Source organism: Apostichopus japonicus, chromosome 3, assembly GCF_037975245.1.
Source record: "Apostichopus japonicus isolate 1M-3 chromosome 3, ASM3797524v1, whole genome shotgun sequence".
NCBI lineage: Eukaryota > Metazoa > Echinodermata > Holothuroidea > Aspidochirotida > Stichopodidae > Apostichopus > Apostichopus japonicus.
The window spans coordinates 10,814,722-10,841,080 of record NC_092563.1 but is presented as its reverse complement, the minus strand read 5'-3'; the positions used below and the strand labels follow the sequence as shown (position 1 = coordinate 10,841,080).

At 36.7% G+C, this 26,359-nt stretch overlaps 1 protein-coding gene across 5 annotated transcripts in view; it reads right to left on the bottom strand.

Moving 5' to 3' along the window:
* The window catches only part of LOC139963117 (nicotinamidase-like), a 71,599-nt gene that overhangs the window by 17,387 nt on the left and 27,853 nt on the right, over positions 1–26,359 (bottom strand). For all 5 annotated transcript variants that reach the window (XM_071963674.1, XM_071963666.1, XM_071963657.1 and 2 more), the window contains 4 exons: positions 24,219–24,275; positions 22,587–22,711; positions 13,782–13,896; positions 6,169–6,297 (listed from right to left, as the gene is read on the bottom strand). In XM_071963674.1, the coding sequence (XP_071819775.1) occupies positions 6,169–6,297; positions 13,782–13,896; positions 22,587–22,711; positions 24,219–24,275 (426 nt within the window). The remainder of the gene's footprint in view (positions 1–6,168; positions 6,298–13,781; positions 13,897–22,586; positions 22,712–24,218; positions 24,276–26,359) is intronic.

Sequence of the window (26,359 nt, the reverse complement as noted above, 5' to 3'; positions counted from 1 at the left end):
TTATCGTTGTGTATATGTCTGCCCTTTATAAAAAATCCTATTATTATTATTGCAATTGTAGTCACTTTCTTTGTTTCCATGCAGCTTCCAAAGTTAAAAGATAGAAATTTATTCAGTATTATCACAGTAGGATAGAAGCAACCTTTTATAGACCAATGCTATAGACCAATGTCCTACACTGCCTGCTATACTTCCAGCTTGACCAGGTCAGGAAAGTTTGCCCTAACTTGCAATCTCTTCTATTCTTAACCATCATCTTTTATGCTTTCAATATTTTTCTAACTTAATGGCAAAGGATGGCACTAAAATCCTTTGCAAATAATCAAATATTGGCCTCTCATTTTTGTTGCTCTATCTGTAGAAGAAATGTTCTGTGTGAAAACATAACTGATACCAGAATGAAAACAGTTCATGGTTCCTTGCTGCTGTTCATTAGTTCCATTTATAGGGAAATTTCTAAGAAAGCCCTAATACAACAACAGCAATTCATGCACACAAACTGTTATTACCAAAGTAATGCTAAGCCCTGTCCTCGCATAAATTTGTATCATATCAATTGCAACATACAGCATGTGTATTGGCTATCTGCCAATATCATCATACCAAGTTTGACGAAATTCCGACTAATAGTAGCCAAGTAATTGCAATTTGGAGTTGTTCACGTTTGACCCGTGACCTCATTAATATTCATGATATGAGCACCAAAATCAATAGGGTTCATCTACTCACTATGGGCCACCCACCCACTAAGTATGTATGGTAATGATTGGTCATTCCCTTGTTGAGTTATCCTGCATACAAGCTAAAGCATCACACACACACACAAATACGCACCCACACATACACATACATGCATATGGGGAAATACAGAATTTGAAAGCCTTCAGGCAAAATTTTAACAGTAGACAATAGAATTTGTGAGTTTCTGTGTGGGTAATTCAGTAGCTGTATGAGCTAAAGATTTGCAACAATTGAATAATGGGCAGGTGTACCTATTTGAGTCCTAGTGGTGGGGGTAAATAAGAGTACTAGGCACAGCCAAATATCATTCACTGGTAAGGATTTCACAGTAGGCAATTTTTATTCCAAAATTTTAATATGGATCCAGAAAGTACAGTTTTTCCTATGTATAATACAATCAGCTCTGCCACCTTATGACCATCCCTTTAACCTTTGGCATTAATGAATGAGAGCTCTAGATGACATTGTTTATATATATATTCTGAATTTTTTTCGCAACATAGCCAAAGCACAGGTCATCTAGTATTAATCATAAAGAAAATTGCCAATTTTGAATCCATTTGAGATAACCTGTTGACCTCTTGAAGCTCAGAGGGTAAAAACTGATAAGGACCTGCTGAGTGTCTTAAAGGGACTAAGTTAAAATTCATCAACAGATTGAAGCAAATTTCAATTCCTGGATGACTGTATGTTTTGTTGAAGACTTACAGAGCCCCATTATAAAACTGAACTGAATTTGACCAACTTGTGTTCACCAAAAGAAACTCAGAGCACTGGAGAATTCACAGGTTAATTGTAGCTTTAATTTTGGAGTTATGTCTTAAAGGTTTGACACTTTGACACCTGTTGACCTAATTCGACATTTGACTATTTCAAATTACACAGGATTCTTGCACTCATCAAGCTGTATTTACACAGTAAGCAAGGGCGGCGGAACCGGGGGGGGCACAGGGGGCACGTGCCCCCCCACTTTTCCTCAGGTTAAAAATGTGCCCTTTTTCTACATAAAAATTGAGGTGTCTCAAGTAAGCAAGAGGCCAGGGAAGCAGCATGAAAACTCGGGAAGGGCCGTTTCCGGCCATCTGAGGGGTTTGTAAAACCAAAAAGTTTTCTAGTACGCTCCGCGCCAACCGATGGTGGCGCTCCGCTCAGATAGTCGTGCATACAACTTTGCAAATCATGGCTACACCCCTGACTTTTAATGAATTTCTGTGGGTCAAACTCAAAGCTATTTCGAATGGAAAAGAATCGTTATGATATTAACAAGAAATAAACTCTAATTTGGAAGATTCCTACATTAGCAACTAGCATGGTTTCACCTCATTTTGTCTCAAAAGAAAACTTGTTCCTTGTTTCCCAATTTGCACATTGTATATTGCAGTGCTAGTATGCATATTTTCCTTGAGGGAGGGGGGGGGTGGGCGTTGATGTAGTGATTTGTATACGCAAATAAGGTAATGTAATAAGAGTTATAAAGGGTACTAAATGTAAGGCTGCATCAGTCCACTCGAATTTCTGCAAAGTGCCCTTTGATGTCGGTGCCCCCCCAGATTAAAAGTGCTTCCGCCGCCCTTGATAGTAAGTATAATGTTCAAGAAACATGTACTTCTTGAGTCATCAAGTTTACAACAGTTTCAGACTTTGATTTAAATGTTGAACACAAATGACTTTGACCTCCACCAATTTCCTCTACTCAATATGGGACACCAACATGTCAAGAATGATATTCATCACAGCTTCTCTTCTGGAGATATCCTGTTTACAATTTTTCCACAATTTGACCTCTGGTGACATATAATGACCTTTGATGCCAGCCAAAACAATAGCAGCCAATAACTCACTTTGTTGCACGTACATGCCAAGTTTGAAGTCCAACCAAATTTATAATATGGAGTAATTGTGCTTACAAGGTTTCCACAGTTTGACCTCTGGTGACCTTATATGACTTTGAAATTCATACTACAGATTGTCCACTAACCAGCAAGCTACACACCAAGACTTCCTGAAACTTCCACTTCTTAAGATATTGTGTGAACAATGTTTTCAGACCCGTGCTGACCTCAAATGGCCTTTGACCAATACCAACAACAATCCCAAACCAGCTCTACCCAAGGGCAACCAACATACCAAATATAAAATGTACCCCAGTTATCCTTCTGAATTTAGGTTGTTTATGAGCAAGGGTCACATACACACACTAATATGCCATCACCATTGCATAGATTCCTTCTGCCTGTGGCAAGGAATCGAAAAATGAAAAAATTGTTTGTCACACTACAGTACTGATATCGCTTAACTCCTGTTGAAAAAAAACCAACGATCGATAAAAAAAGTTGAAAATCGATAAAAAAAAAGTTGAAAATCGATAAAAAAAAGTTGAAAATCAATAAAAAAACGAATAATTTCGTTTGACAAGATTTAGACTACTGCTGGCACGGTTGTCAACGAAGTTTTAACAAAATTTCCACAAAAGCTATCGCGATCAAAAACCGCAAAGGCATTCTAGACATATCAAGGTTGTGACTTGTGTTGAATTCTTAGTGTAGCTACAGCCGTTTTCAGACTATACCAGAAGTTGCCGAGGAATATTACAAACGTTGCAAAAGTTTGATTGTATATAAGACAGAGTAAGTTCTGTACTAGGTGTTTGAAAATGAGTTGGCTAGGATAATAAAAACTAGTCTTGGTCGATCGTAACAAGCACATTCTACGACTCTTAAATTATAGGCTAGTATTAAACTAAGATAAGTTTCAGTTGACTCACCAAGGAATGCAGCATCAGAAAAATAAAAATATCCACAATGAAACAGTTGTAGCTGAATATCAAAGAGATCTTTATTTCCAATAAATTCCTGTGTTACTTGACGTACTACAGTACCGTTTATTACAGAACCGAACTCACTTTCAAACTTTTCTGAGAGCGCATTCTGTCCAAAAAATCTCCCCTAGGCTTCAATGCACGCAAAATAAAAATAAAATCCTGTTATTTTCCCCTAACCCAGCTACTGTAAGTTGCCCGCGAATGCAGATGGACTGCCTTGGTAATTAAGGTCGCAGTCTGGGTCTGGGCCACCTACAGTATGCTGCTTACATGTGCATTCCCTACCCTGGATATCCCAGCCACCAAACTTTTTTGAGAGGCTTAGTCCAATCATAAACCTGGCTTTGTCAAATTCACGCCTACTATCTGTTAATTAACATAGTATTTATCTTCGTGGGGGGGGTTTAGCACTGCAGAACCTTTGGCTGGCTGCCTCTAGAAGCAAAAATTATTTTATAATAACCCCTACTGTTCGTAATGGAATGGATGTTACCTGTTACTTAGTTAATTGAAAACCAAATATTCATTCATATATATATAAGTAGAACAATCCAGCAGGAATAGAAAGTTTATCTTGAATGAACCAATCAGAAGTCGTGCTATTAATAAAACTTGAAGAAACCTGGCCAGCAAGAGAGTTGCAAACAATTGTTTCCATGACTACTAAGAAAATAAAGCAGTGGCTTGGGGCCCACGTTGGGGAGAAACCTGTGGAAAATGAATATATTTTCATTGCTTATTTGAGTATTGTATATCGGAAAAGCTGATCAAACATTACTGGGGAGGGCTTTCAACTGGCCTGACGGCATGTAAATTTAATTTAATGAGAAGGGGGAGTTTTTATGAGTCTCCCGGTATGCGTCACATGAGAAGTAAATGTTTTGTTTTTCGGTTTTATCATCGTTTTTCAAGTGGAACAGCTCATAAAATCATATCAAATGAAAATAATATATATTTGAATATCCTTCCTTAGTTTTACTAATCAGGAATGCTTGATAAGGCATGCAATGCATCGTTCGAAAATGTAATTTTTAAAGTAAAATTGAAAATGAACGACATAAAACAATATCTGTGAAGCGTGTGGAGCACAACTTTGAATATTCGTTGTGAAAGGAAACATAATGAACGATGTGTACTGTGTAAATAAATTTCGCGGAACTGGTTTAGAGAAATTACGTACTGCAGCTTACGTCAGAGAAGCTCATAAATGACACAGGTGGATAGAGCGCATCCAAATTAGGTTCAGGAAATCCCTTAACAGCCAACAAAAGTCGATATCTCCTTCCGTTTTTGAGTTATAAGCGATTTTGTGTTTTTGCGATATGGTTTTCAGTATATTTTCATTCAATAAGGTCGTTTTTTTTTTTGTGTGTGTTATCTTGTTCAGAAATGATCCGAAATGAAAGTAATAACTGTTAAGTTTTTCCACTTCTGGTATAAAATTATTCCATCGAAGTTAACCCGAGTAACATGTCTCATGCCAAATCTATATTAAAATAGAAAAAAATAAAAAGAGAAAACGCCTTTTTGAAAAATGGAAGCGTCCTTGCAGAATAGGCGGGGCATCTTTATTTTGCTTCAAGTAACATGTTTTCTCTCGGAAACAAAGTTTCATACTTCAACTCTAATAAAAAACCAAATTTACATCTCTTAAACTATTTTTTGGAAACTGCAAGTATTAAACCAAGTTTATTTATGTCCATTCATTGTTATTTAAATGGTTAAACTGCACTCCAACTTATCTGGAAGGGTGCCTCGTGGTACATACTGTAGCTTGTACTGCAACCTCCAAGATGGCCTGGCGAAGTTAAGACTTATGTCACTGTGTTTGGCATTCACAGTTAGAAAACGTCCCCCGTCAGTTTTACTACACGTTTCTTTGAGTGTTACTACTCATGCAAGCCTGAGAATGCTTTTGTAAATATTCTTGCTTTCAAACGACTGTACCAAAGTCTAATTGATACTAATAAACGAAGTTATGCATTTTACGACATTTCGCGTAACCACATATTGACCTTCTATTTCGTTTAAGAAAGAATTTCAACGCATCGTTGAAAATTCCACGAAGGAAATGACTGAGATAACCAATCGTTAAAATTTTGTTGAATTTCGATAAATATCGTCAAATTTCGATAAAAAACAAAGAAATTTGTTTATTTTCCTTTTAATGAATTTCAACAGGAGTAAAGCGAAATCAGTACTGTAGCAACTTAAATTTTAGTGGACATGGTATCTTTAATACTAAGTAAATGTGACTTAGCATACACACCTTTCCAGAATTGACAGAACACTAATTTCACATTCTTGAGAGATAAAAAAATGAAATTAACTGCAACCAGGAAAATCAAATTTTGGCTTCTGAGACTGCAGTTATTCTTGCTGTGTCTAAGTATTTGTTGCTTTACTGAAATTATTCATGTTGACATAATCTGACAAAAATATACCATCCATCTACTAATACATTAAGCAAATTCAACTAACCATTTGATTTGAGATAACTATCTTCTTCTGACTTCTTTAGCAAATCTCTTGTGTTTTGTTTCTACGTTTTTGCAAAAATCAACATGATTTGCAAAAAGGATTATCACGAAGAAAACCATACAAACCTTTAAATTTGGATGAATCTTAGCCCCTTCTGAGTTTTGCAAACAATGGGCTGGCCATAAAGTTTGTACAGTTGGTGGTTCAGTTGCAAATACAATTTCATCGTAAACTGCAGCTTCTTGAGCTGCGATCTGACAATTAAAAGATCAAAAAGCAAAAGAAAGGTTAATAGAGTGGTACTACTCTACCAAAAATCAACTGCATGCAGTGATACTACTAAAAGCTACCAAATGAGCTACACTGGAACAACTTTCTTTTTCAACCACCAAGGCAATAACTATAACTCAACATTTCCCATTCATCAAAACCTAATTCCAATATTATCAATTATGAAGAACACAAAAAAAGTGACAAAAACAAACAATTTACCTTTAACATATATTATAAAACCAGGAAATTAAAACGTTTAGTGGTTCCAATGCCTAACCATATCATATAGTGTAAATAGGCATACATGTTAGTATTCATGAACTTGTGCACACCAAAACCAGAATCCAAATGTATTGAGGTTTTGATGACTTTATTGCACTAGGCTTTTCAGTTTTGATGAAATCGTAACCTTTGTGGTAATGCAGGCAGATGAGTGTGTGTGTGTGTGAGGGTGTGCCTGTGATGTGTCATGTTTGGTGAGTAGGTGAACCACATTGAGTAGTGGAAGCCTATGGGTTTTAGAGGTCAAAGGTCATTTTGGGTCACATTGTGAAAACCTTGTAAATATGATCTCACAAAGAAAGGCTTGGACCAACCTCATATTTCATGTGAAGGAGAACCACACTAAGTAGAGGTAGCCTATTGTTTTTTGCGGAGGTCAAAGGTGACTTGGGGTCACTAGGGGTTAAAATTTTGAAAGCCTTGTAAGCACGATATCTCAAGAAGAGAAGCTTGGACAATGTCATATTTAGTATGTAGTTGTTACACGTCAAGTAGAAGATGCCTATGGATTTTGGGGAGGTCAAAGGTCATTTGTAGTCACCAGAGTTCAAATTGTGAAAACCTTGTTTCATATTCTACCGTATCTCCAACTGACCAGCCTGTTAATTAACATGTGGGTTACACCTCGTAACAATAGGACAGGTTGTTGGCAATTGGAAATGATATTATGGGCATCCGTATATAGTATAACAGAGAGCATTTTACTGTTATCTCACCTTCCCCTTACCCTAGGACAGCGTTTTTACCCCACGACCCCTAAAATCAAAGACAAAATTGAAAAACAGGTCATTGATATGCTGCAAAATGGTATAATTGAGCCCAGCATTTCAGAGTGGCAGAGTCCTGTTGTTCTGGTTAAGAAAAAAGATGGCGTTCAGGCTGATCCCTCTAAAACTGAGGCCATTTCTCAATTTCCTTGTCCTCAGGATGTCTCTACTTTATGAGGTTTCCTTGGCCTTTGTAATTATTACCGTAGATTCGTACATGGTTTTGCCAAAATTGCTGCCCCACTAAATAACCTCCTAAAAAAGGATGTTCCCTTCATCTGGTCTAAACAATGTGAAGATGCCTTCGAAAGTCTCAAACATGCTTTAACCACCCCACACATACTAGCTTAAACCCTAGTATGTCTAAACCTTTCATTGTTTCAACTGATGCCTCAGGGAGTGCCATCGGTTATATTCTTGGACAGCGTGATAGTTGTAACAGGGAACGTGTGATTGCCTATGGGGGACGATCTCTTAACAAAATGGAAAAGAAATGGTCTATATCACAAAGAGAGTGCCTTGCTCTTATTGAAGCAATTCAATCATTCCGTCCATACTTAGCTAACAACAAATTTACTGTTTTGACTGATCATATAGCTCTTAAGTGGTTACATGAAATTTCACATGCGACTAATGGTCGTTTAGCTAGGTGGTCTATAGCGCTTCAAGGGTATGATTTCACTATTGAACACAAGGCAGGAAAACTACACCAAAATGCAGATGCCCTTTCTAGGAGAAGCTATGATTCACAACAAATTCCATCAAAGGCTGAGGGAATGTGCATTGAACAAACTAAGACCAGCCACCTTGATCAGGACACCACTGTAGAATATCACATTGAGTATGCTAGCAATCCTAGTGTACCTTCTGTAGGAGCTGTTTCAGAGATGCCAGATATTGATCATGTGGCTGTTAAATCATTTCAGAGGGAGTGCTCAGACTTTTCTTATTTGGTTAAGTATTTAGAAACAGGTGAGCTACCTGAGGACCAGAAAGTAGCTAAAAGAGTTGTTGTTGAAGCTGAACAATATATGTGTCCTGATGGCACTCTTTATCATTTATTTTACCGTCGAGCTAGAAATCTTTCACAGGCGGATAGGGTAATTAAGCAACTAGCTGTGCCTAAGGTCCTTCGACCTGACGTTTTATTGTCATTTCATGACTCTATTGCGAGAGGGGGTCATCAAGGGTTTGATCGAACTTATCATTCGATTCATTTAAAGTACTATTGGCCAAGAATGTATTGAGATATTTATGATTATGTTAAATCATGCGATGCCTGTCAAAGAGCTAAACGCCATTTTCATGGCCACCCTGCCCCACTGCACCCAATGCCTGTTGAGGATGCATTTAAACGGTGGCATATGGACATCCTTGGTCCACTTACCACCAGTTCAGACGGTTACAAGTACGTACAGTATTATTAGTTACAGACAGTTTTACTCGTTGGCCAGAAGCTTTTCCTCTTAAGTCTCAGGAAGCAACTGTCATTGCACAAGTGTTGTACAAAGAAATTTTCTGTCGTTATGGTGCACCACATACCCTTATCTCAGATTAGGGTTGGGCGATATTTGCTTTTTAACGTCACGATAAATAGTTCAAAACCTATCGCGATATTTCGATAATTACGATAATTTTTCATCTATCAGAATTAGCGTAAATGTCGAGCTTTGAGTGGACGGAGAAAGAGAGATATATGGTGGGAACATTCAAAGAGAATATCTGAGTTTGTTATGAACTGTTCCCTTGAAAATAAATAAATAACCACGGAAAATTTTTAGTATTTTTGCGTGTCTGGCGATAAAAAATTCGTAAGTTGAGGATTCAAAATACTGACAACTTTTTAAATTTAAATTGTCACGAAACTGATGAAAATTTTGAAATGACAAGTTAGAGTAGCTATATTATGTGATAAAATGAAAATAATTTAATCTGTCTTACAATCTTTAAAAAGTTTAACTTACAAAACTTTCGATATATATGAAACAAACTACGTTCGGTAAAGACCCGTTTCTAGACTGCCTAACATTAATGAACAGCGTGCACTATACGTACATCAGTTTACAACTGCAGTGTTTACCCCTACTTAAATATCACGGTAGGCTACAGTACATGTGCTGGGAATTTTCCCAGGTACCTTGCCAAACAACCCCCCCCCCTGTCTAACACCTGTTTGTTAACATTTTTGGCACGTTTCCAAAAAACTTTTCACGGAGTAAACTATTTTGGCTCCACTCTAGAATAACTTAGGTCAGTCAATAAAGGATCGGTAAAGTTATGCGAAATATTATCTTAGACGTTCAAGAAAAGTAGGTAAATATCCCCGCAACATTAAGGTAAGAAAAACACACCTCAAGCCAACCGACTCCTCCGCATGAACAAAACAAGTATTCCCCATGATACACGAGGCACAGTCTACAGGATACCAGACATAGCACGATATCGAGGCCCCAATATAGCTACAGTATGGCCATCTTTATGAAAGTAAACCTTGCAATCCCATGTTTTAGGCCACTTTGCATGATTAACTAAATGCTAAATATTGTTTCCATGTCCTTGTAGAAAACGTCAACTTCGCAAAATACAATAAGTTATGTTTTTGTTGAATTACGTGAGATCCGTAACCGACGAAGTGGTTAGGCTATTTACTATACACTTAACTATGGTAGGATATTAATTTTTCCTTTTTTTTTGTGGAAATTCTAGAAAATGCTTCTTTTTCTCCCGCTTAACACCAGATGTGGACTTATGTTTATTCATAAATGGGTGAACTAGAGCCTTGTTTACATGACATTAGTTGCATTTAGCACGATATGCCAGTTTCGCGTGAATTTTTCGAAAGTATTTTGCTCGATCTTTCGTAAAATTTGAAAGATGAACCAACTTACTGTTCATACACAATTGGTAATTTCTCTACTGATTTTCATAGTTTTTCCCTCTATACAGACTACCGTCAATGTTGTTAAAGACGTTTTTTTTACGAAGTTCAAAAGTCAGTAAATGAAGTTGATAAACTTTATTTCTCTCCAACTTTCTCAACCATGGAATGCTAGAATAACATTTACACATAAAACGGAAAAAGGATAATCGCATACATTTTTTTCCACATTTATTTCAAATTTCTTTCACAAGAAATTATCGTCATATGTTCAATCCTCAAAAAATATCGTCTTGAAAAAAAATTATCGCGATAATAATAATTTTCGATATATCGCCCAACCCTATCTCAGATCGTGGAAAAAATTTCACGTCAAAGTTAATTCAAGCATTGTGTGAGTTGTTTGGCATCACCTGTCACCATACTAGTTCCTATCACCCCCAGACTAATTCCACATGTGAGAGGTTTAACTCAGTTATTGCACAATCCATGAGAGCCTATTGTGGGGGAAATGATTCCAAATGGCCAGATATGCTACCTGGTATTTTAATGGCTTATCGTATGTCCCCTGCGATCAACTCAACCCAATTTTCACCTTACTTTCTTTTGTTTGGTAAGGATATGCGTACTCCCTTGGATGTTAGTTTACACCCTACTGACACCATGGGTAGGGATGCAAAAGAGCATATCACTTCTGTTATGGACAAGTTAGACACCTTTCGTAAGGTTGCGAAGGAAAACATTGTTCAGGCACAACACAAGAACAAACAAACTTATGATGCTAATGCCAAGGAACCATCATTCCATTTAGGACTAAGTGTACTAGTTTATTACCCTCAAGTGCCACAGGGCCATTCATCCAAATTACATCGTAAATGGTGTGGGCCATATACTGTAATGTCCGTGAGTTAGGTCCTAATGACACCTTCAAACTCAGGAGTTGCTCTGAAAACAAGGAATTGCAATCTCTGGTTCATGCCAACCGGCTGAAGCCCTATCATGACCCAAGGGACAGGAAAGTGCCTACTGTGCCACACCCTACCCTGTCTTCTGAGCCTAAAACACTTCCTGGGACTAGTCCTACTGGATCTTCCCAAGAAACCCAAAATATAAGAGAACAAAGTTCATGGAAAGATGTTGATCAAATTCTTCAGGCACGTAAATATAATGGTGCTATGTATTACAAAGTTAAGTGGGCGGACAAAACACCATCTTCATGGGTTCTTAGTGGGGATTTATCTTCTAATCTTATTAGAGAATATCACATCAACCGTACTCTGCAAGGCAGAAATCATAAACGTCCATTGAAACGACATAAGTTCTTCATTTAGAAATACTGTGTACTATTAGAGTTGATAGTGTAAACAAATATGGTTAGTCTGTTGCTTCCATATTTATCAGACTCTACGCGTAAACCTTCTTTCCATGTCAAAGGCTTTTTCATTTTTTATAATATATTCATTCCTTTGTTTTATATCTTGAGCATAACATTATTTTAACAGTATGTGACCATACTGCCACAATTTTCTATTTTGATCATCATTGATACATTGCTTTGGTTTATTAATGTTGTGACAGTAAATGTATGTCATTATGTTCTTTCAGGTTTTCCTGTCATTTTTTTTTCTTGCCTTCGTCGACCACATTTATAGATGTATATACTGTATGTTATTATCATTTGTTTTTTCTGAAACAGTGAGACATTACTGGTCATGTTTCTTTTATTGAGTTTCATCACTATTTTCATATAATATCAATGGTTCACCTTACCTTTGAAATTACATTCAAGCATTTTATATATATGGTACGTTTTTGTTAACGTACAGTATTCTGTAGGGACTTTTACTTTCTGCAATTCTTAGTGTTTGCTGTTTCTTCATGCTTTCTTTTCCTTCCACATTTGGGGACCAAACTTTTTAAGGGAGAGGCAATAATAACAGAGAGCATTTTACTGTTATCTCACCTTCCCCTTACCCTAGGAAGATATTTACAATATCTTAGCTAGTAGCATATATCCAGCCAAGTGAAGATACAATATACTCTGTTAAATTCAACTACTTGTTTGTGCCTTTATTTCTTGTTCACATACCGCTGTGACAATAGTATCAGCAAACCATTGATGAAAATTGCATTGAATTTACTGTTTGTGATCGGCACTCCGTGCATACATTTGAATAAAGATGCATATACTGCTTGTACGTACAGGTAGGTAAAATTGGGTTGGTAAACATAAAAGCGTGAAGGGAAAAATGTTTCGTGTCAGATAACCAATTTTCACTTAAGGTGGCCAAACAACTCATTTCTTAAGGAACTTCCTACAGTACATGCCATCAGTCATAATTTGCAAAATATAAAACAATTTAAGGAGTTTTGAGACAAGTTTGCTGTTCTTGCTGCTAGGATTTCTGCAATGATTTTCACTCACAACACCAGTAAGAGTGGAAGATAGATACTCTTTCAACCTTAAATTTTCAGTGCGTAAAAGATCTCTTTGATTTAGGCAATGTAATGGAGTAAAGGCGATATTTTTTTGCACACCAATCTGCAGCTAAAAGACAAGATAATAATTGGAAAATGTACGAATCAAGCTAATTGAGTAGCCGTTCAGAGTAGCAAAATGATGCTTAAAATATTGGGCCCCACAAATTCAAGCCCAAAAAATGTACCAAATGTACCAAAATGTACCAAATGTACCAATATGCATTTGAGGTGGAAATAAAATTTGGGCTCAACTGGCCCAAAAATGTGCCCAGAATTATTGAGGCCTTGATGGCCCCAAAAAATGTGGGCCTAATTGATGTAACAAAGAACATGTACATACTATGTAGTTACATCACCATACCAAGAATGAACTTAATCGGACATACAGTTGCAGAGATATTGACATTTAGAAGAGTTATGTTTAGCCCCACCCACTCACTAATATGCATGAGATGGGAACCAAAAACAATAGGGCACGTCTACTCATCATATCCACAAAGTATGACATTGACCCAAATTGTGGTCGTTGAGATATCATGTTTATAAGCTGCTTAAATGATTTCCTTTCAAGCCCCACCTCATCATAACAACTAATGGAGTCAAAGCTCTTGTTGCAAAGAACATACATACTATGAACTTACATCACCATACCAAGTATGAACTAAATCGGACATGCAGTTGAAGAGTTATATTGATATTTTAAGAATTTTACTTAAGCCCCACCTACTCAATAATATGCATGATAGCCCCACCACAAACAATAGGGATCATCTACTGACCCTGACTAATGTATACACCAAGCATGACATCAATCACTTATTTCCTTCTTGAGATACCATGTTTACAAGCTAGGGCATCACATACTATCATACAATACCAACTTGACTACATCTTGACCAAAATTAAAAGTTCACTGACAGTTTAGGAAAACATAATAACTCTTTAATGAATAAGCCGAAAGACAAAAACTAACAAAATTGTCAATTACAATGTCAAAAAGGAACTTGTACTCTAAAGATTATAGCTGTTTCCTGGTCCAAAAGGTGAAAGAGCTTACCTTGCTGGAAGGATGTGTTTTCCTTAACATAACATTGTCAATAAAAGATATATGATCATATGGATGCCAATCTTGAGAATAAGCCACAAGATCAAATTTCCAGTCATCTAGGATTCTGAAACAAAGAAAAACATTGCCTAAATTTACAATAACTCAAAAGTAGCATATTGTATTAGCAGTTCAGCCCCACCATAGATATGAAAGCATCTCAAGCATACAAACCAAACCATATCATGTAATTGTAAAGGAAAAAAACTTAAACAAGAGCCCAGTGGCACTATGGTACCTTGCTTGTAAGCATTAGGCTAACAGTCCCCTAATACACTGAAGGTGCAAAATTTCTACTGCATAGTGGCTGCTTTATCTGGCTATACCACACATGGTTAAGAAGGTTTTATAAAATAAGCAAGATAAGAATGAACACAAGATCACTTATGTGAAGTAATTTTATAGTTTCACAGAGCATAAGGGATTATAGCGCTTCAATGAGCAATCGAGACAGTAGAGCGTATAGCTGAAATGTACTATTATTAACATGTACTATGTTGAGTGGAAGACTTGCATTTAAAACTGACCTGTGTACATGTCATCCCAAGACCTCAACTATCTTAAGAAGTTGTAACTATGTTTCTGTGTAACATATTAACAATAACACAGATTTAGGATGAGAGAAAAGTTACTACATGAATATATTCCTGCAGGGAAGGAAAAGCTAGGACTGAACCCCTTTGTGTTAATACAAACAAAGAAGTACAAAACAGAAAACAAGAGTCATCATGTTATGCATTGTTGATAGACTTTTAATGGAACTCAAAACCTTATAACTTACAACAGAAATACGTTTAGACTAAAACACACTATATCTCAAATTGTAGCCAACAAGTTCAGAAGAGAGCACTATTCACCCCCCCCCCCCCCTTACCCTCCCAACAAAAAGTAATAGCAACAAAAATTTATAAAATGATGCATGTTAACGTTCGTGCCATTTGGACAGATGTAAAACTCAACAGGTTTGCAAAGAAACAGTTTAAAAACTGTTGTAAAACATTATAATAAAATATTTTAAATGAGCTCAAATTTGTGCTTATATATATTACAGTAATCACAGTACAGCAGGGAATAAATTGAGCTCCGTTGCTTCAGTATGCATACATTACTGTTGTAAGTAAATAGGAGATTTTGGAGGAAGAAAACTATTATCTTACAGAGTTACAATAAAACGGTCTTCTCTTTCCAGGAGGAGACCTTTGTTAACTGGATTGTCGCCACTCAAGTTCGTTATCGTGAAGCTTCTTACGAGGAGACAAGGGACCTGAACTGCTTGAAAAAGCTCACAAAGTGTTTTTTACTTTCTTCAAATGTTAACTTTTTACGCTGGCACTTTGCCCTCATTAATTTCGAAACATAGAAGAGGCCTGCATTTCCTTTGCCTCTCTTTTTTATCATTTTGCATGATAAACCTTCTCTTAGCCTTCTGCTTGAGAAATCTTTATCATTTCCAGAGTATACATCCTCTAATGAGACATATTGTTAACTTTGGACTGCAATGTATCAAATATGAGTATATAAGCTGAAGGTGTAAGCAGTCATTTAAATATTTGAGGTCAAGAATAGGGAAAGATGAGTAGATTAGTTTCACGTTTGCGTAGACAAAGGCAATAGCGGAAATAAAATGTTCCCATGCTGTATTTCAGTTACACCACACCCGAGACACAGTTGATTTTGAGCAGTGTTATTACAAAGGTGCTATCATACATTTGATACATTGATGCCTATGAGACAGGGTTGGGTTTTGAGTGGTCAAAACCTGTTTTGACCACAAAGCGGTTTAAACTTGGTTTAAACCGGTAAAAACTAGGTTTAAACCGGTCAAAACTCAACATTAATTCGGAAGCACCCGACAAAGTTCTGCAGATGGTCTTGGGTAGTGTGAAGTATAATGCATACCATTGGAGTGTTCATAATATCTGTTCTTGGGTATTCTCCCATTTGGTTGCTTCTCTTCCCAAGAATCAGTATGAAAATATATACAAAAATGTGAAGCTGATGAAGATGTCACATGTATGTTCTGACTAGGCTATGCTTCAACTTTAATGTTCTTATGAGGTACACCGTACTAGGCCTACAGTACTACTCTAGATATTTGTCCTCTCAACCACAGACGGACTGCAATCAAATATCCTCATCATACAATTATCAGCATGGTTGCAATTGCAAGAAATCACCTTTATATATATGGTGGGTGTCGGACGTACTGTACTCGTGCAAAATATTTGAACACCAACCAACGAATGTAGCGGGAATATGCAAAATGTAATTTACATTTTGATAATTAGTATCAGACATATTAGTTGTATCTTTTCACTAATTAAATGATGCAAGTTAAGTAGCTCAATTGGGAACAAGTGTTGAGAAACAGATGATTTAAAGTTGGCATTTTTTGGAGATGTACTGTACATCCGACACCAATTGTACTTTTTGACCAAATTTTTTTGCCAATAAGGGGTTTTTACCTTTTAACAGAATTGCCCTGTACTGATAAATCAACAGAAGTCTTGACATGCCTTTTTTGAGCTGTACAGTAGTTAATTAGTTGTTCCAAGTTCAATTGCATTTTAACTTTAGAATGTAAATTGTAGTTAGGAAGTTTCATGGAAATAAAAGTTCTTCAATTTATATATGTGTCAGTAGGCCTACTGTACTCTTTGATAATATTGTATATCTGTATTCCACATGTGTCCTTTGAACATTGCTTGATAGGGGCCTACATTGTTTAGATACTTGCTGTTGATAAAAATCTTTATTGGGTTGACAAACATGTCAGTTTATGCACAAAATTAGTTTTGACCAGTTTTGACCACTTTTAGGTGGTCAAAACCCCCCGGTTTAAACCACCCGGTTAAAACCGGCCAACCCTGCTATGAGAATTATATTTTGCGAATGCAGTCGTTATGTTTTTTTCTTTGTGCCCTCCCTTAATTGCCCCGGAAAAAAGTTTGCATCAGCATTAACAAATCTTGTATTTTATTCACTAAATTTAATTAACAATTTAGAAGACTATTAAGCAGGTAAAATTATACATATATCGTTCAGAAATGTAAAAGAACACTCTGCTAAAAGTCTTTCTCAGTCCGTTTTCTTGGATCTGCTTATATAAAGGCAGTTAAACACAAGGTTGATTTGTCAGCTTTATGCCTCAAATACATGTCTGAAATGCAAAATTATAGTCTTTACTGTATGTTATTACGAGTCCATGGCGCATGTGGACTGGATCAAAAAAACTACCTGAGATCAACTGAAAGTCTTCTACTGTGTTTCAATTTCATGTTGTAGGCCTACCAATCCTTTCACAAAAGAGTGATTACAATGATAAATTTTGAATTATGAATCTTATTTGCTGTTTTTATTATTATTTTTCAATATTGCTTTGTGCCTTTGTTCAGCTATTACATATATCTGCTCTTGGGTATCAACAATTTCAATGCGCATGTTGAAATAACTAGCATAGTGTGGGTTTCCAAAACTGTCCAGTTATTATTTGCATGCCGAGTGCAATGTCCAGCCCTCTGTACACTCGCTCAGCCCTCGCAACGGGATTTCATAATCTACCGTACCTCCCACCAACCAGCCTATAAGATATTATGTGCTATTCGTTTCATAAGGAGAGGCTGTTGGCATTTTAAGTAATCTTAAATCCGTAAATCAAATCTCTATTATTTATTTAAATCGGTTAGCGCAAAGCTAATCTCTCTCGAATCCCTGAAATATAATAACTAATAGTGAAATGAAAAAATATAATAATATACAATATTAATATGAACACAAATATAAATAAATGAATGACTGGGAGTCTTTTTTTCCAAGAACGGGAGCCAGCTCTGAAATCACTAAATGCATTCATGTAGCTTTTAGCAATATGTTTTTATTCATGAATTTAAGATCCCTCAACTGCTTTCACATGCTCACATCTCTTCTGTTTCTAACTTTCTGCATGGATGCATCATCTATGTCTAAAATTTGAAGTAATATTTTCGTGTGTATGAAACTGCCCAACCCCCAAAAGTCGCAGTTTAGGAAAACCTTGTTTAATTTCCTGTGAACACACTTCAAACAACTGCTTACAGTATTTCCCGCCAGTGTTCACGCATCCAACACACCCAGCATGCAAAGCATGCGAGCATAAGGGCATGGGGTCCAGGGGCCCGCCTTAGGGCCCTGATGGGGTCAAGGGGTGGAATCTGATGTAAGGGCCCAGGGGCGATAGCCCCCTGAAAAGTTTTGAATATTTGCGTGTCTGGCGATAACAAAATTGGCAGTTGCAGCTGCAAAATATTGACAACTTTTTTAATTGACATTGTCACGTAACTGATGAAAATTTAAAAAATTACAAGTTAGAGTAGCTACATAGTGTTAAAAAATGAAAAGAGAATTAATCTGTCTTACAATCTGTAAAAAGTTAAACTTACTGAACTTTCGATATTATGAAACAAACATGGGACACTCTTAAACCTGCGGAAGCCAGTGCGGTTTCTACACCAAAGATAGGTGACTTACTTGCAGCATTTGATACGTACTGCAATCCAAAGCAAAACGAGACAGTTGAACGCTATAAGTTCTTCACAAGGAACCAAACCAGGTGAGCCACTAGATCAATATTTAACCGATTAAACAGCTACCAGGTACATGCAAATATGACTTACTGCATGATTCACTCATGAGGGACCGTATAGTGTGGGTTATTCAAAACTCATCACTTAGGAGAGGATTCATAGAGTACAGAAGCTTACGCTCAAATCATGTGAGGAGATGTGTCACTCAGCTGAGCTCTCTAAAGAGAGAATAAAGACTATAGAGACACACAATAAAGTATGCAATCCCTCATATATCACGGGAACAAAGTACCACCACGCTTAACAAATGCTTCATCTACATGCAAATCATCAACTACCAAAATTCTCAAAATGACCCAAGGACACCATGGTTAAGAAGAAATTCAGCCCAAAAGTATATGCTGTTGCAGAGGAGGCTGAAATCAAGAGTGGCTCAAGCTCCAATTCAGAGGATGAGTATGAAGATGTCAACATGGTCAACTTTAAATACTACACCCAAAGGAGACTGATAGTGTGTATTGTATAGACTAAAAGTATGATCAAGGACACATCTATGCTTAACCTCATCATTGGGGGGTGCAAGGGTTGCATTTCAGGTTGACAGTGGGTCAACATGCAATATTATTCCACTTATAGTGTTAAAGAAGATTGGTGAGCAAGGTTAGATTAGTCTCTATCAGACCAGGCAGTTGTTATCCATGTATAATGGGGGGACTACAACACTAATAGGTAAATGCAAACTTAGAACGATTAATCCAAACAATGGTACAAAAGACAGGGTCAAGTTTGTTGTCATAGATCATGACAGAGCAGTACCTCTGCTTGGCAGCGATACTGTCCAGGCAATGGGTTTCATAGAGGTCAAATATGACAAAATAGAGCAGCCAATAGAAATTGGCTGAGGCTGAGGCTCCCCTTCAGCTTGAACAGAAGAGCCCCAGAGAAGTTCTAGCATCAGCAACATCAGGCATTAGAAAGGTTGAAAGGAATGAAGTGTATTGTACACAACATCATCCTGTATGGTGAGGGTTCCACAAAAGTGAGGCTATCAAAGATCACGATCAGAAAGTAAACAGACTAATGTTAAGAGATGTAAAGAGATGTACTGTAAAGAGAAAAATTTGCACTTGAATAAGGACAAGGTCAAATTTAGAACAGATGAGGTATAAATCATAAGTCATCTAATAACAAGCGAATGGCTTAAGCCTGATCCAAAGAAGGGTTGTAACTAAAACCCTACAAATGTTCAGTCAGTCCAAAGGTTCATTGGTTTTGTAACTTATCTAAGCTAATTAATGCCTGAGCTAAGCGATGCATGTGAACCACTCAGAAAGCTCTCATTAAAAGGTTCTGAATGGTCCTGGCATGAGATTCAGGATAAGGCATTTGATCATATCAGAATCTAGTCACTTCAGAACCAGTTCTTTACAATTCCTCTAAGGACTAAACCATACAAACTGATACATCAGAATCATGACTTGGTGCAACTCTGATGCAAGAGGCTCAGCCAATATTATTTGCTAGCAGGGCACTTAGTGACGTAGAGACAAGGTATGCTCAAATAGATAAAGAGCTGCTATTTGCACTTTTGGGGTTGGAATGATTTCACCATTATACGTATGGGCGACATGTTACAGTTCAAACTGATCACAAATCACTCCAAAGTATTGTCTCAAGGCCGCTACATAGGGCACCAAAACGACCACAGCGTATGCTGTTGTGGATGCAAAAGTATGACATAACCCTGGGTTATAGGCCATGCAGCAAATGCAGTTAGCTGATACACTTAGTAGGGCAAATATCCCTGGGATGCCAAAAGATGAAACTGGTAGAGTAGTCCAGTATGTCAATATGATCAGACAACTTAAGGTAACAGATACCAGGAAAGAGTCAATAGGAACACACACAGCAAGTGACAGCACACTACAAACACTAATGACAACCATAGCCAAGGGTGACCTCACACAAAGTATATACAGTACTTCCAAAGTGTATCAGCTCTCTTTCATTGTAGAGATGAGTTATCTGTTCAGGATGGCATAGTGATAAGTGGGCAGTCTTTCCCAAAACACTCAGGCCAAATGAAGTTGATAATAAACAATGGCCTAAGGTCAGAGTGGATCTTTTCCATGTCCACAACTTAAATTACCTGATCATGGTAGACTACTTCTCAGGATTCTAAGAGATAGACTGCCTGATTAACACAACAGCCAACACAGTCATACACAAACTGAAGGGCATTTTCCACGTCAAGGAATTCCAGATATGTATTCATACATCAGACAATGCTCCCCAAATTCAGCTCAAACAAATTTAAGACTTTTGCAAAAAAATGGCAGCTTGAGCATAGTAAGTCATTCCCAGGCTTCCCCTATTAAGATGGCAAAGTCTATCATGAAGAAAGCAAAAATTGGCAGGAACTGATCCATGGTTTTAGAAACACACCACCACAAAACATGGACTCAAGTCCTGCAAAGTGTTTGGTTTTAGAAACACACCATCACAAAACATGGACTCAAGTCCTGCAAAGTGTTTGGTTTTAGAAACACACCATCACAAAAAATGGACTCAAGTCCTTCAAATCATTTGGTTTTAGAAACACCCCATCACAAAACATGAACTCAAGTCTTGCAAAGCATTTGGTTTTAGAAACACACCATCACAAAACATGGACTCAAGTCCTGCAAAGTGTTTGGTTTTAGAAACACACCATCACAAAACATGGACTCAAGTCCTGCAAAGCATTTGGTTTTAGAAACACCCCATCACAAAACATGGACTCAAGTCTTGCAAAGTGTTTGGTTTTAGAAACACACCATCACAAAACATGGACTCAAGTCCTTCAAAGCATTTGGTTTTAGAAACACACCATCACAAAACATGGACTCAAGTCCTTCAAAGCATTTGGTTTTAGAAACACACCATCACAAAACATGGACTCAAGTCCTGCAAGCATTTATTTAGCCATAGGACCAATACATTACTCCCAACCAGTTACAATCTAAATTGAAACCTGCTTTGCAAGCAGAGGTCACAGAGCAGTTGGAATTGATGAAATCAAAACAAGCCTACCATTACAACAAAGGATCACATCCACTATCCGCACTGAAGTCGGGAGACACAGTTCGTATGTTGCAAACTACGAACAGTCAGGAATGGAAAAAAGCAATGGTGCACAAACAAGTTTCCCAAGGTCATATGAAGTTGTGAATAAGGATCAACCTAGGTATATTGTAGAAATATGAAAGACACACTGAAGAGAAGTTTCCATTACCAGCTTTAGACATTGGAACGAGATGCCAGAGGACCCTGAAAACAAATACAATTGAACACATTGTGGAGAATGAGACAGCATGCTTTAAATGGTGCACATCAGAAGCAGATTTTACATAACATGGAGAGAATTTTGAAAACTAAGAATTTGTAAATTGCTTCGTGCATTAATGTGCAGAGCCAAAAGCAGGCATCTGGGTGTTCCAGGGTAAAGCACCTGCAAACCAACACATTTTGATGCAAACTACCTAAATTCTCAAAAAATGGTACTAGTAACATTCATGTGATAACATCAAAAGCCCCTTCAAAGCTGAAACCGTGTCTACACTGAAACTGTCATTCACACTATGAATCATAAATGGTTGATCCTCTTCAGTATTAAAAAGTCTCCATGTGAGAGGTCCAAATATGCACTAGCACACACTGGGTGATTTGTCTGAATATAAACAAATACAGTGCACACTTTGTTATCATATCAAGTTTCCATTGGCTTGTCTTTTTATAGAGGGACCAAACTTTCAGAGGCAGCAGTACCACCTAATAGTAATGCAATTGAAAGCTCCTTCCCAGTACTGAATAAGATGATTTAAGTTGCAATGTAGAATGTACATGGTTATATAACATTAATATAGGTTTGTTGAACAATGTATATGTCATAATATAAAACAGAAAACTATTGGACATCATTTTCATGGCAAGTCAACCCATATGATTGCATGACTGTCAACTTGGGCTAATGAAATTTTGACAGAAAAATAGAAAACACTCTACACTTTCTAAGAATCTTTTCCAAATTATATGTACACTCTTTACCCTGCTAAAAAGACGTCAATGGTGACTAATGGTCTTAATATACATTAATAAATCATAATAAAAGTGGTAAATGCACGAAAAGGACAATATTGCATGAATATAGCTTTACTTGTTGATAACAGGAACAACTTCAGCACCATCCTGTCCCGATGGAGTGTTTTTAAGGGCTAAAGTCCCACTGATAAAGTCATTTTGAACATCAACCACCAGTAATGCAGTCTTTGGGTGCAGCACCTATTCCAGAGAAAAAATCAAATGCAAGGGTACACATAAAACAATACACCCTTTTAAGCACCTGGAACCCTATTTAAATATGATAAATGTGTTATATGAAAAGCTCTTTGCAAGTTTACAACTGTCAATTACCACTGTTAACTTTAAACAGTGGGAGAAGTATGTTCCTGACATCCACCCAACCCCAATCCCCTCTCATGTTTCTAGAGACACAGTCCATGGCAGTGCTGGATCATTCAGTTGGATCCTCTGCATAAGTGAAGAGTGCCAGGCAACCAAATAATCATTCTTCTTTTTGTTTCAAATACACCATAACCCATGTACTATTAAACTTTTCTCCTCAAACTTTCTATAAAAATTCCAAATGTAGAAAATATGTTTATGATAACATTGTACACAATATATTCCAGCTTTTGATCATTATTGACAACAATGTAGAAATACATATCAAGTATGAAGTTCACCCAACCTTTAATTTGGTGTTACAAGGTTATCAAACTTTAGCTTCTGTAGATCTAAAATGATATTGACCTCCACATCAAGCACTTGGTTGTTTTTACTATTAAAGGTGGATGTACCAACTAAGTCTAGAGTTCACTGGAGAAAGCATTTTGCTCTCCTGATTTTTTTTTTTTTTTTTTTTTTTTTTAAAGCCGCTGTAAACCCCATGATGACTATTTTAGTTATTGTATAATGCTGAAAGACAAGCTTGTGTATGTCTACGCCACAACAATTTCTTTGTTGTATTATGTTCATTCATATACTGTACTCTTGTTCCACAGATTTCTGAGCATCTAAAAACCGATAAGAATTCACATATTTACAAACACTTAGCTAAATTTCCCAACTGTAAGCGGCTATGTGACAACAACTCATTCAAATTATCGACTCCGCTCCCACTAAACTCCAGCTTAGGATCAAAGAAAGTCTACATTATCAATCGGGATAAACCTAATCTCAACAAACAGCTTGACTGTCCAGTGTTATCTTTGTTGAGTTAATCTACTTTTCCTTGTGTGTTATTGCTAGTGTACATTTGTCTGCTATTACTTGTTCATTTTGCATCTGTAACCTGATGATGAAAGTCGCTACTTTCGAAACATGTCGTTCTTTTTGTATTAATTTTGGTAAATAGATGTATAAGTTAAAGTCTGTGGTGTTTTCAATTTTTTTAACTCTTGTTATTGCATGAATATAGTTATAAATGTTAATGATGAAGGGGCATATTTCTAAACAATATCTCAAAGATTCATGTTGTGGGGATTTTATAAACATTACTTTGGACACAGATTAAACTTGACAGTGTAGGGTACCTGCAGTTGCCATGAGGTATATTTTTGAAAGATGAGACTGTCTCAAGGCATTATATAAAGCTGTTATATTATTGAAATTCCAAACAACTTGCTTCAAATGTTCAATTCTACAGTACTATGTCTACTCGTTTTACTCACAAACACAACTTTATCAACTGTAGCAAAGTATGTGTTCAAGGGGAGATATAACTTACAGGATAAATCCATGTTTTCCAACAGCTTTTGAATTCATCTTCTGTCATTCTTCCATCCTGGGTGAAAAGAGAAGCAAATACAGTTTTCAGTTCACTGACTACTCAACAGATTGCAAAGCAAACTGTTAAAGACCTTGATGCATGGTGACCTTGAATGACATTTAACCTCTCCAACACATGAGGATTCTTGATTCATGGTTGTGCTGTCATACAGTAGATACACTTCATCAGGGCTGCCAGTATTATTGCCAGGCCTTTTTGACTCGGCCATGAGCTACAGTAGTAAGTAATTTTAGCCTTTCTCCAGTGATTAACTCATAGTCAGTGAATGAGCTTAGTTTTAAAATAAAAGTGAACCAAAACAATACCAGTGTTAAATAATTTATATAAGGAATTTGGAATGGTAAAAGAGCGTTTGGAGTCTTTTAAGTAGGCTTCTCTCAACAAATGATATTAGGATGCAACATCTGTACATTGGTCTTAAGGGTATATGATATATTCAATTTATATATGTCATAATGAAGTGAATCTGTGACATAACAATGTTAATACAGTAGCAAATTTGGATACAAGTCATACAATGTATTTAAACTGCTTATCAATTAAAGGGATATTCCAGTGGCAGAAAATGTAAAAATTATTTCAGAGAAAATATTTTACATGTGTTATTTGAAACCCTTCTCCAAGTTCAGATATGGTTAAACCCACTGATACTTCTGGAAGGGGATCACAGGTGGTATGTGATGTCATCAGGATGCATTTTGTTCACCAGCTGCATATTATCATATGTGATATATATGGAATGTTTGCTAACTTTTGTTGGCTGTCACTGTTTCATGTAGTTAGAATTTCATCAACTCTTGGTGTAGAAATACTATTTTTTCGCTGTAGTTACATGATTAACATATTACAGTATAGAAAATGAAAACATTTCCACTTATACTTTCATGATGACATTTTCACTCTGTTGTTTGCCAAATCAAACCAGGCCAAACAAAATATCAACAAGGTATTTGACATTTTGCCTGCTAACCTCACATGCAAGCAATAGCAACCTTGTAACCATTATAGAAGCCTTAGAAGGTCTATCATCATTAGTGTTCTTGAAATATGTTTATAAGGAAGGTTACACATAGGCATACACGCACACATGACACCACTAATCGCATTGATTCCTTTAGCCTTCGACAACGAATCAATAACTCTGAACTATTCTATAAAAGTTACTTTGATCTAACTCCCTAAACTTACGATACCACCTTTTATTATCTTATGATACCAGAATTGTAATGCTACATTCTCAATTTGTCTGTTACAAATTACAAACCTGAAGATTTTCATCCCATATTGTGTAGAACAGATTATATCAAACTGGAGACAACAACTAAGTCAATGGGTTAATCAAAAGGAAAACTAGTAAACAAAACCATCTGTAAAAGTACCAACTTTGAAAGTTAAACCAAAATGCAACAAGAGCCCAAGGGCACTGTGGTTCCTTGCTTGGGGTATATGACAATACACATAATATTATCAAGCAAGATTGGGCTCAAATAGTCCAAGTAATTGTGGTCCTACATGTTCCCATAAAGTAACCAACACTATAGCCAACACTTTTGTGATCACAAAATGTGATCGGATTTTGGATCAAAAGGCACTTTTGAGATCTAAATATGGCGTCGAAAATGTAAGAAATATAAGAGACCTACAAGCGTGTCAACAGATATGATAACATTGGTGACCTCAGATGACATGACCTTTAAGTTTCAAAATGTTCCACCACCCCGTTCACAACTTGTCCCAAAATATCAACCATGTCACACCTTGGCATTGAGATTTAATTGCATTAAATTAAAAAAAATTAACTTTGAACTTGTATGTAACTTCACACACAAAGGTCACCCGAAGGTCAACCAATTGACATTTTTGAAAGGTGAGACCTAAATAGAGCATGACTGTAAAAATTCAAACATTTTTTCTTGCCCATTTTCTCCCCCCAAAATACTACTTTTTTAACATTAGCTGACCTTTGGTGACGTTGGACCACATGACCGTTAAGTTTGAAAATATTCCCCTATACCATTTGCAACTTGTCCAAAAAAATAAACCTTGTCACACCTTGGCACTGGGAGTTATTGCATTAA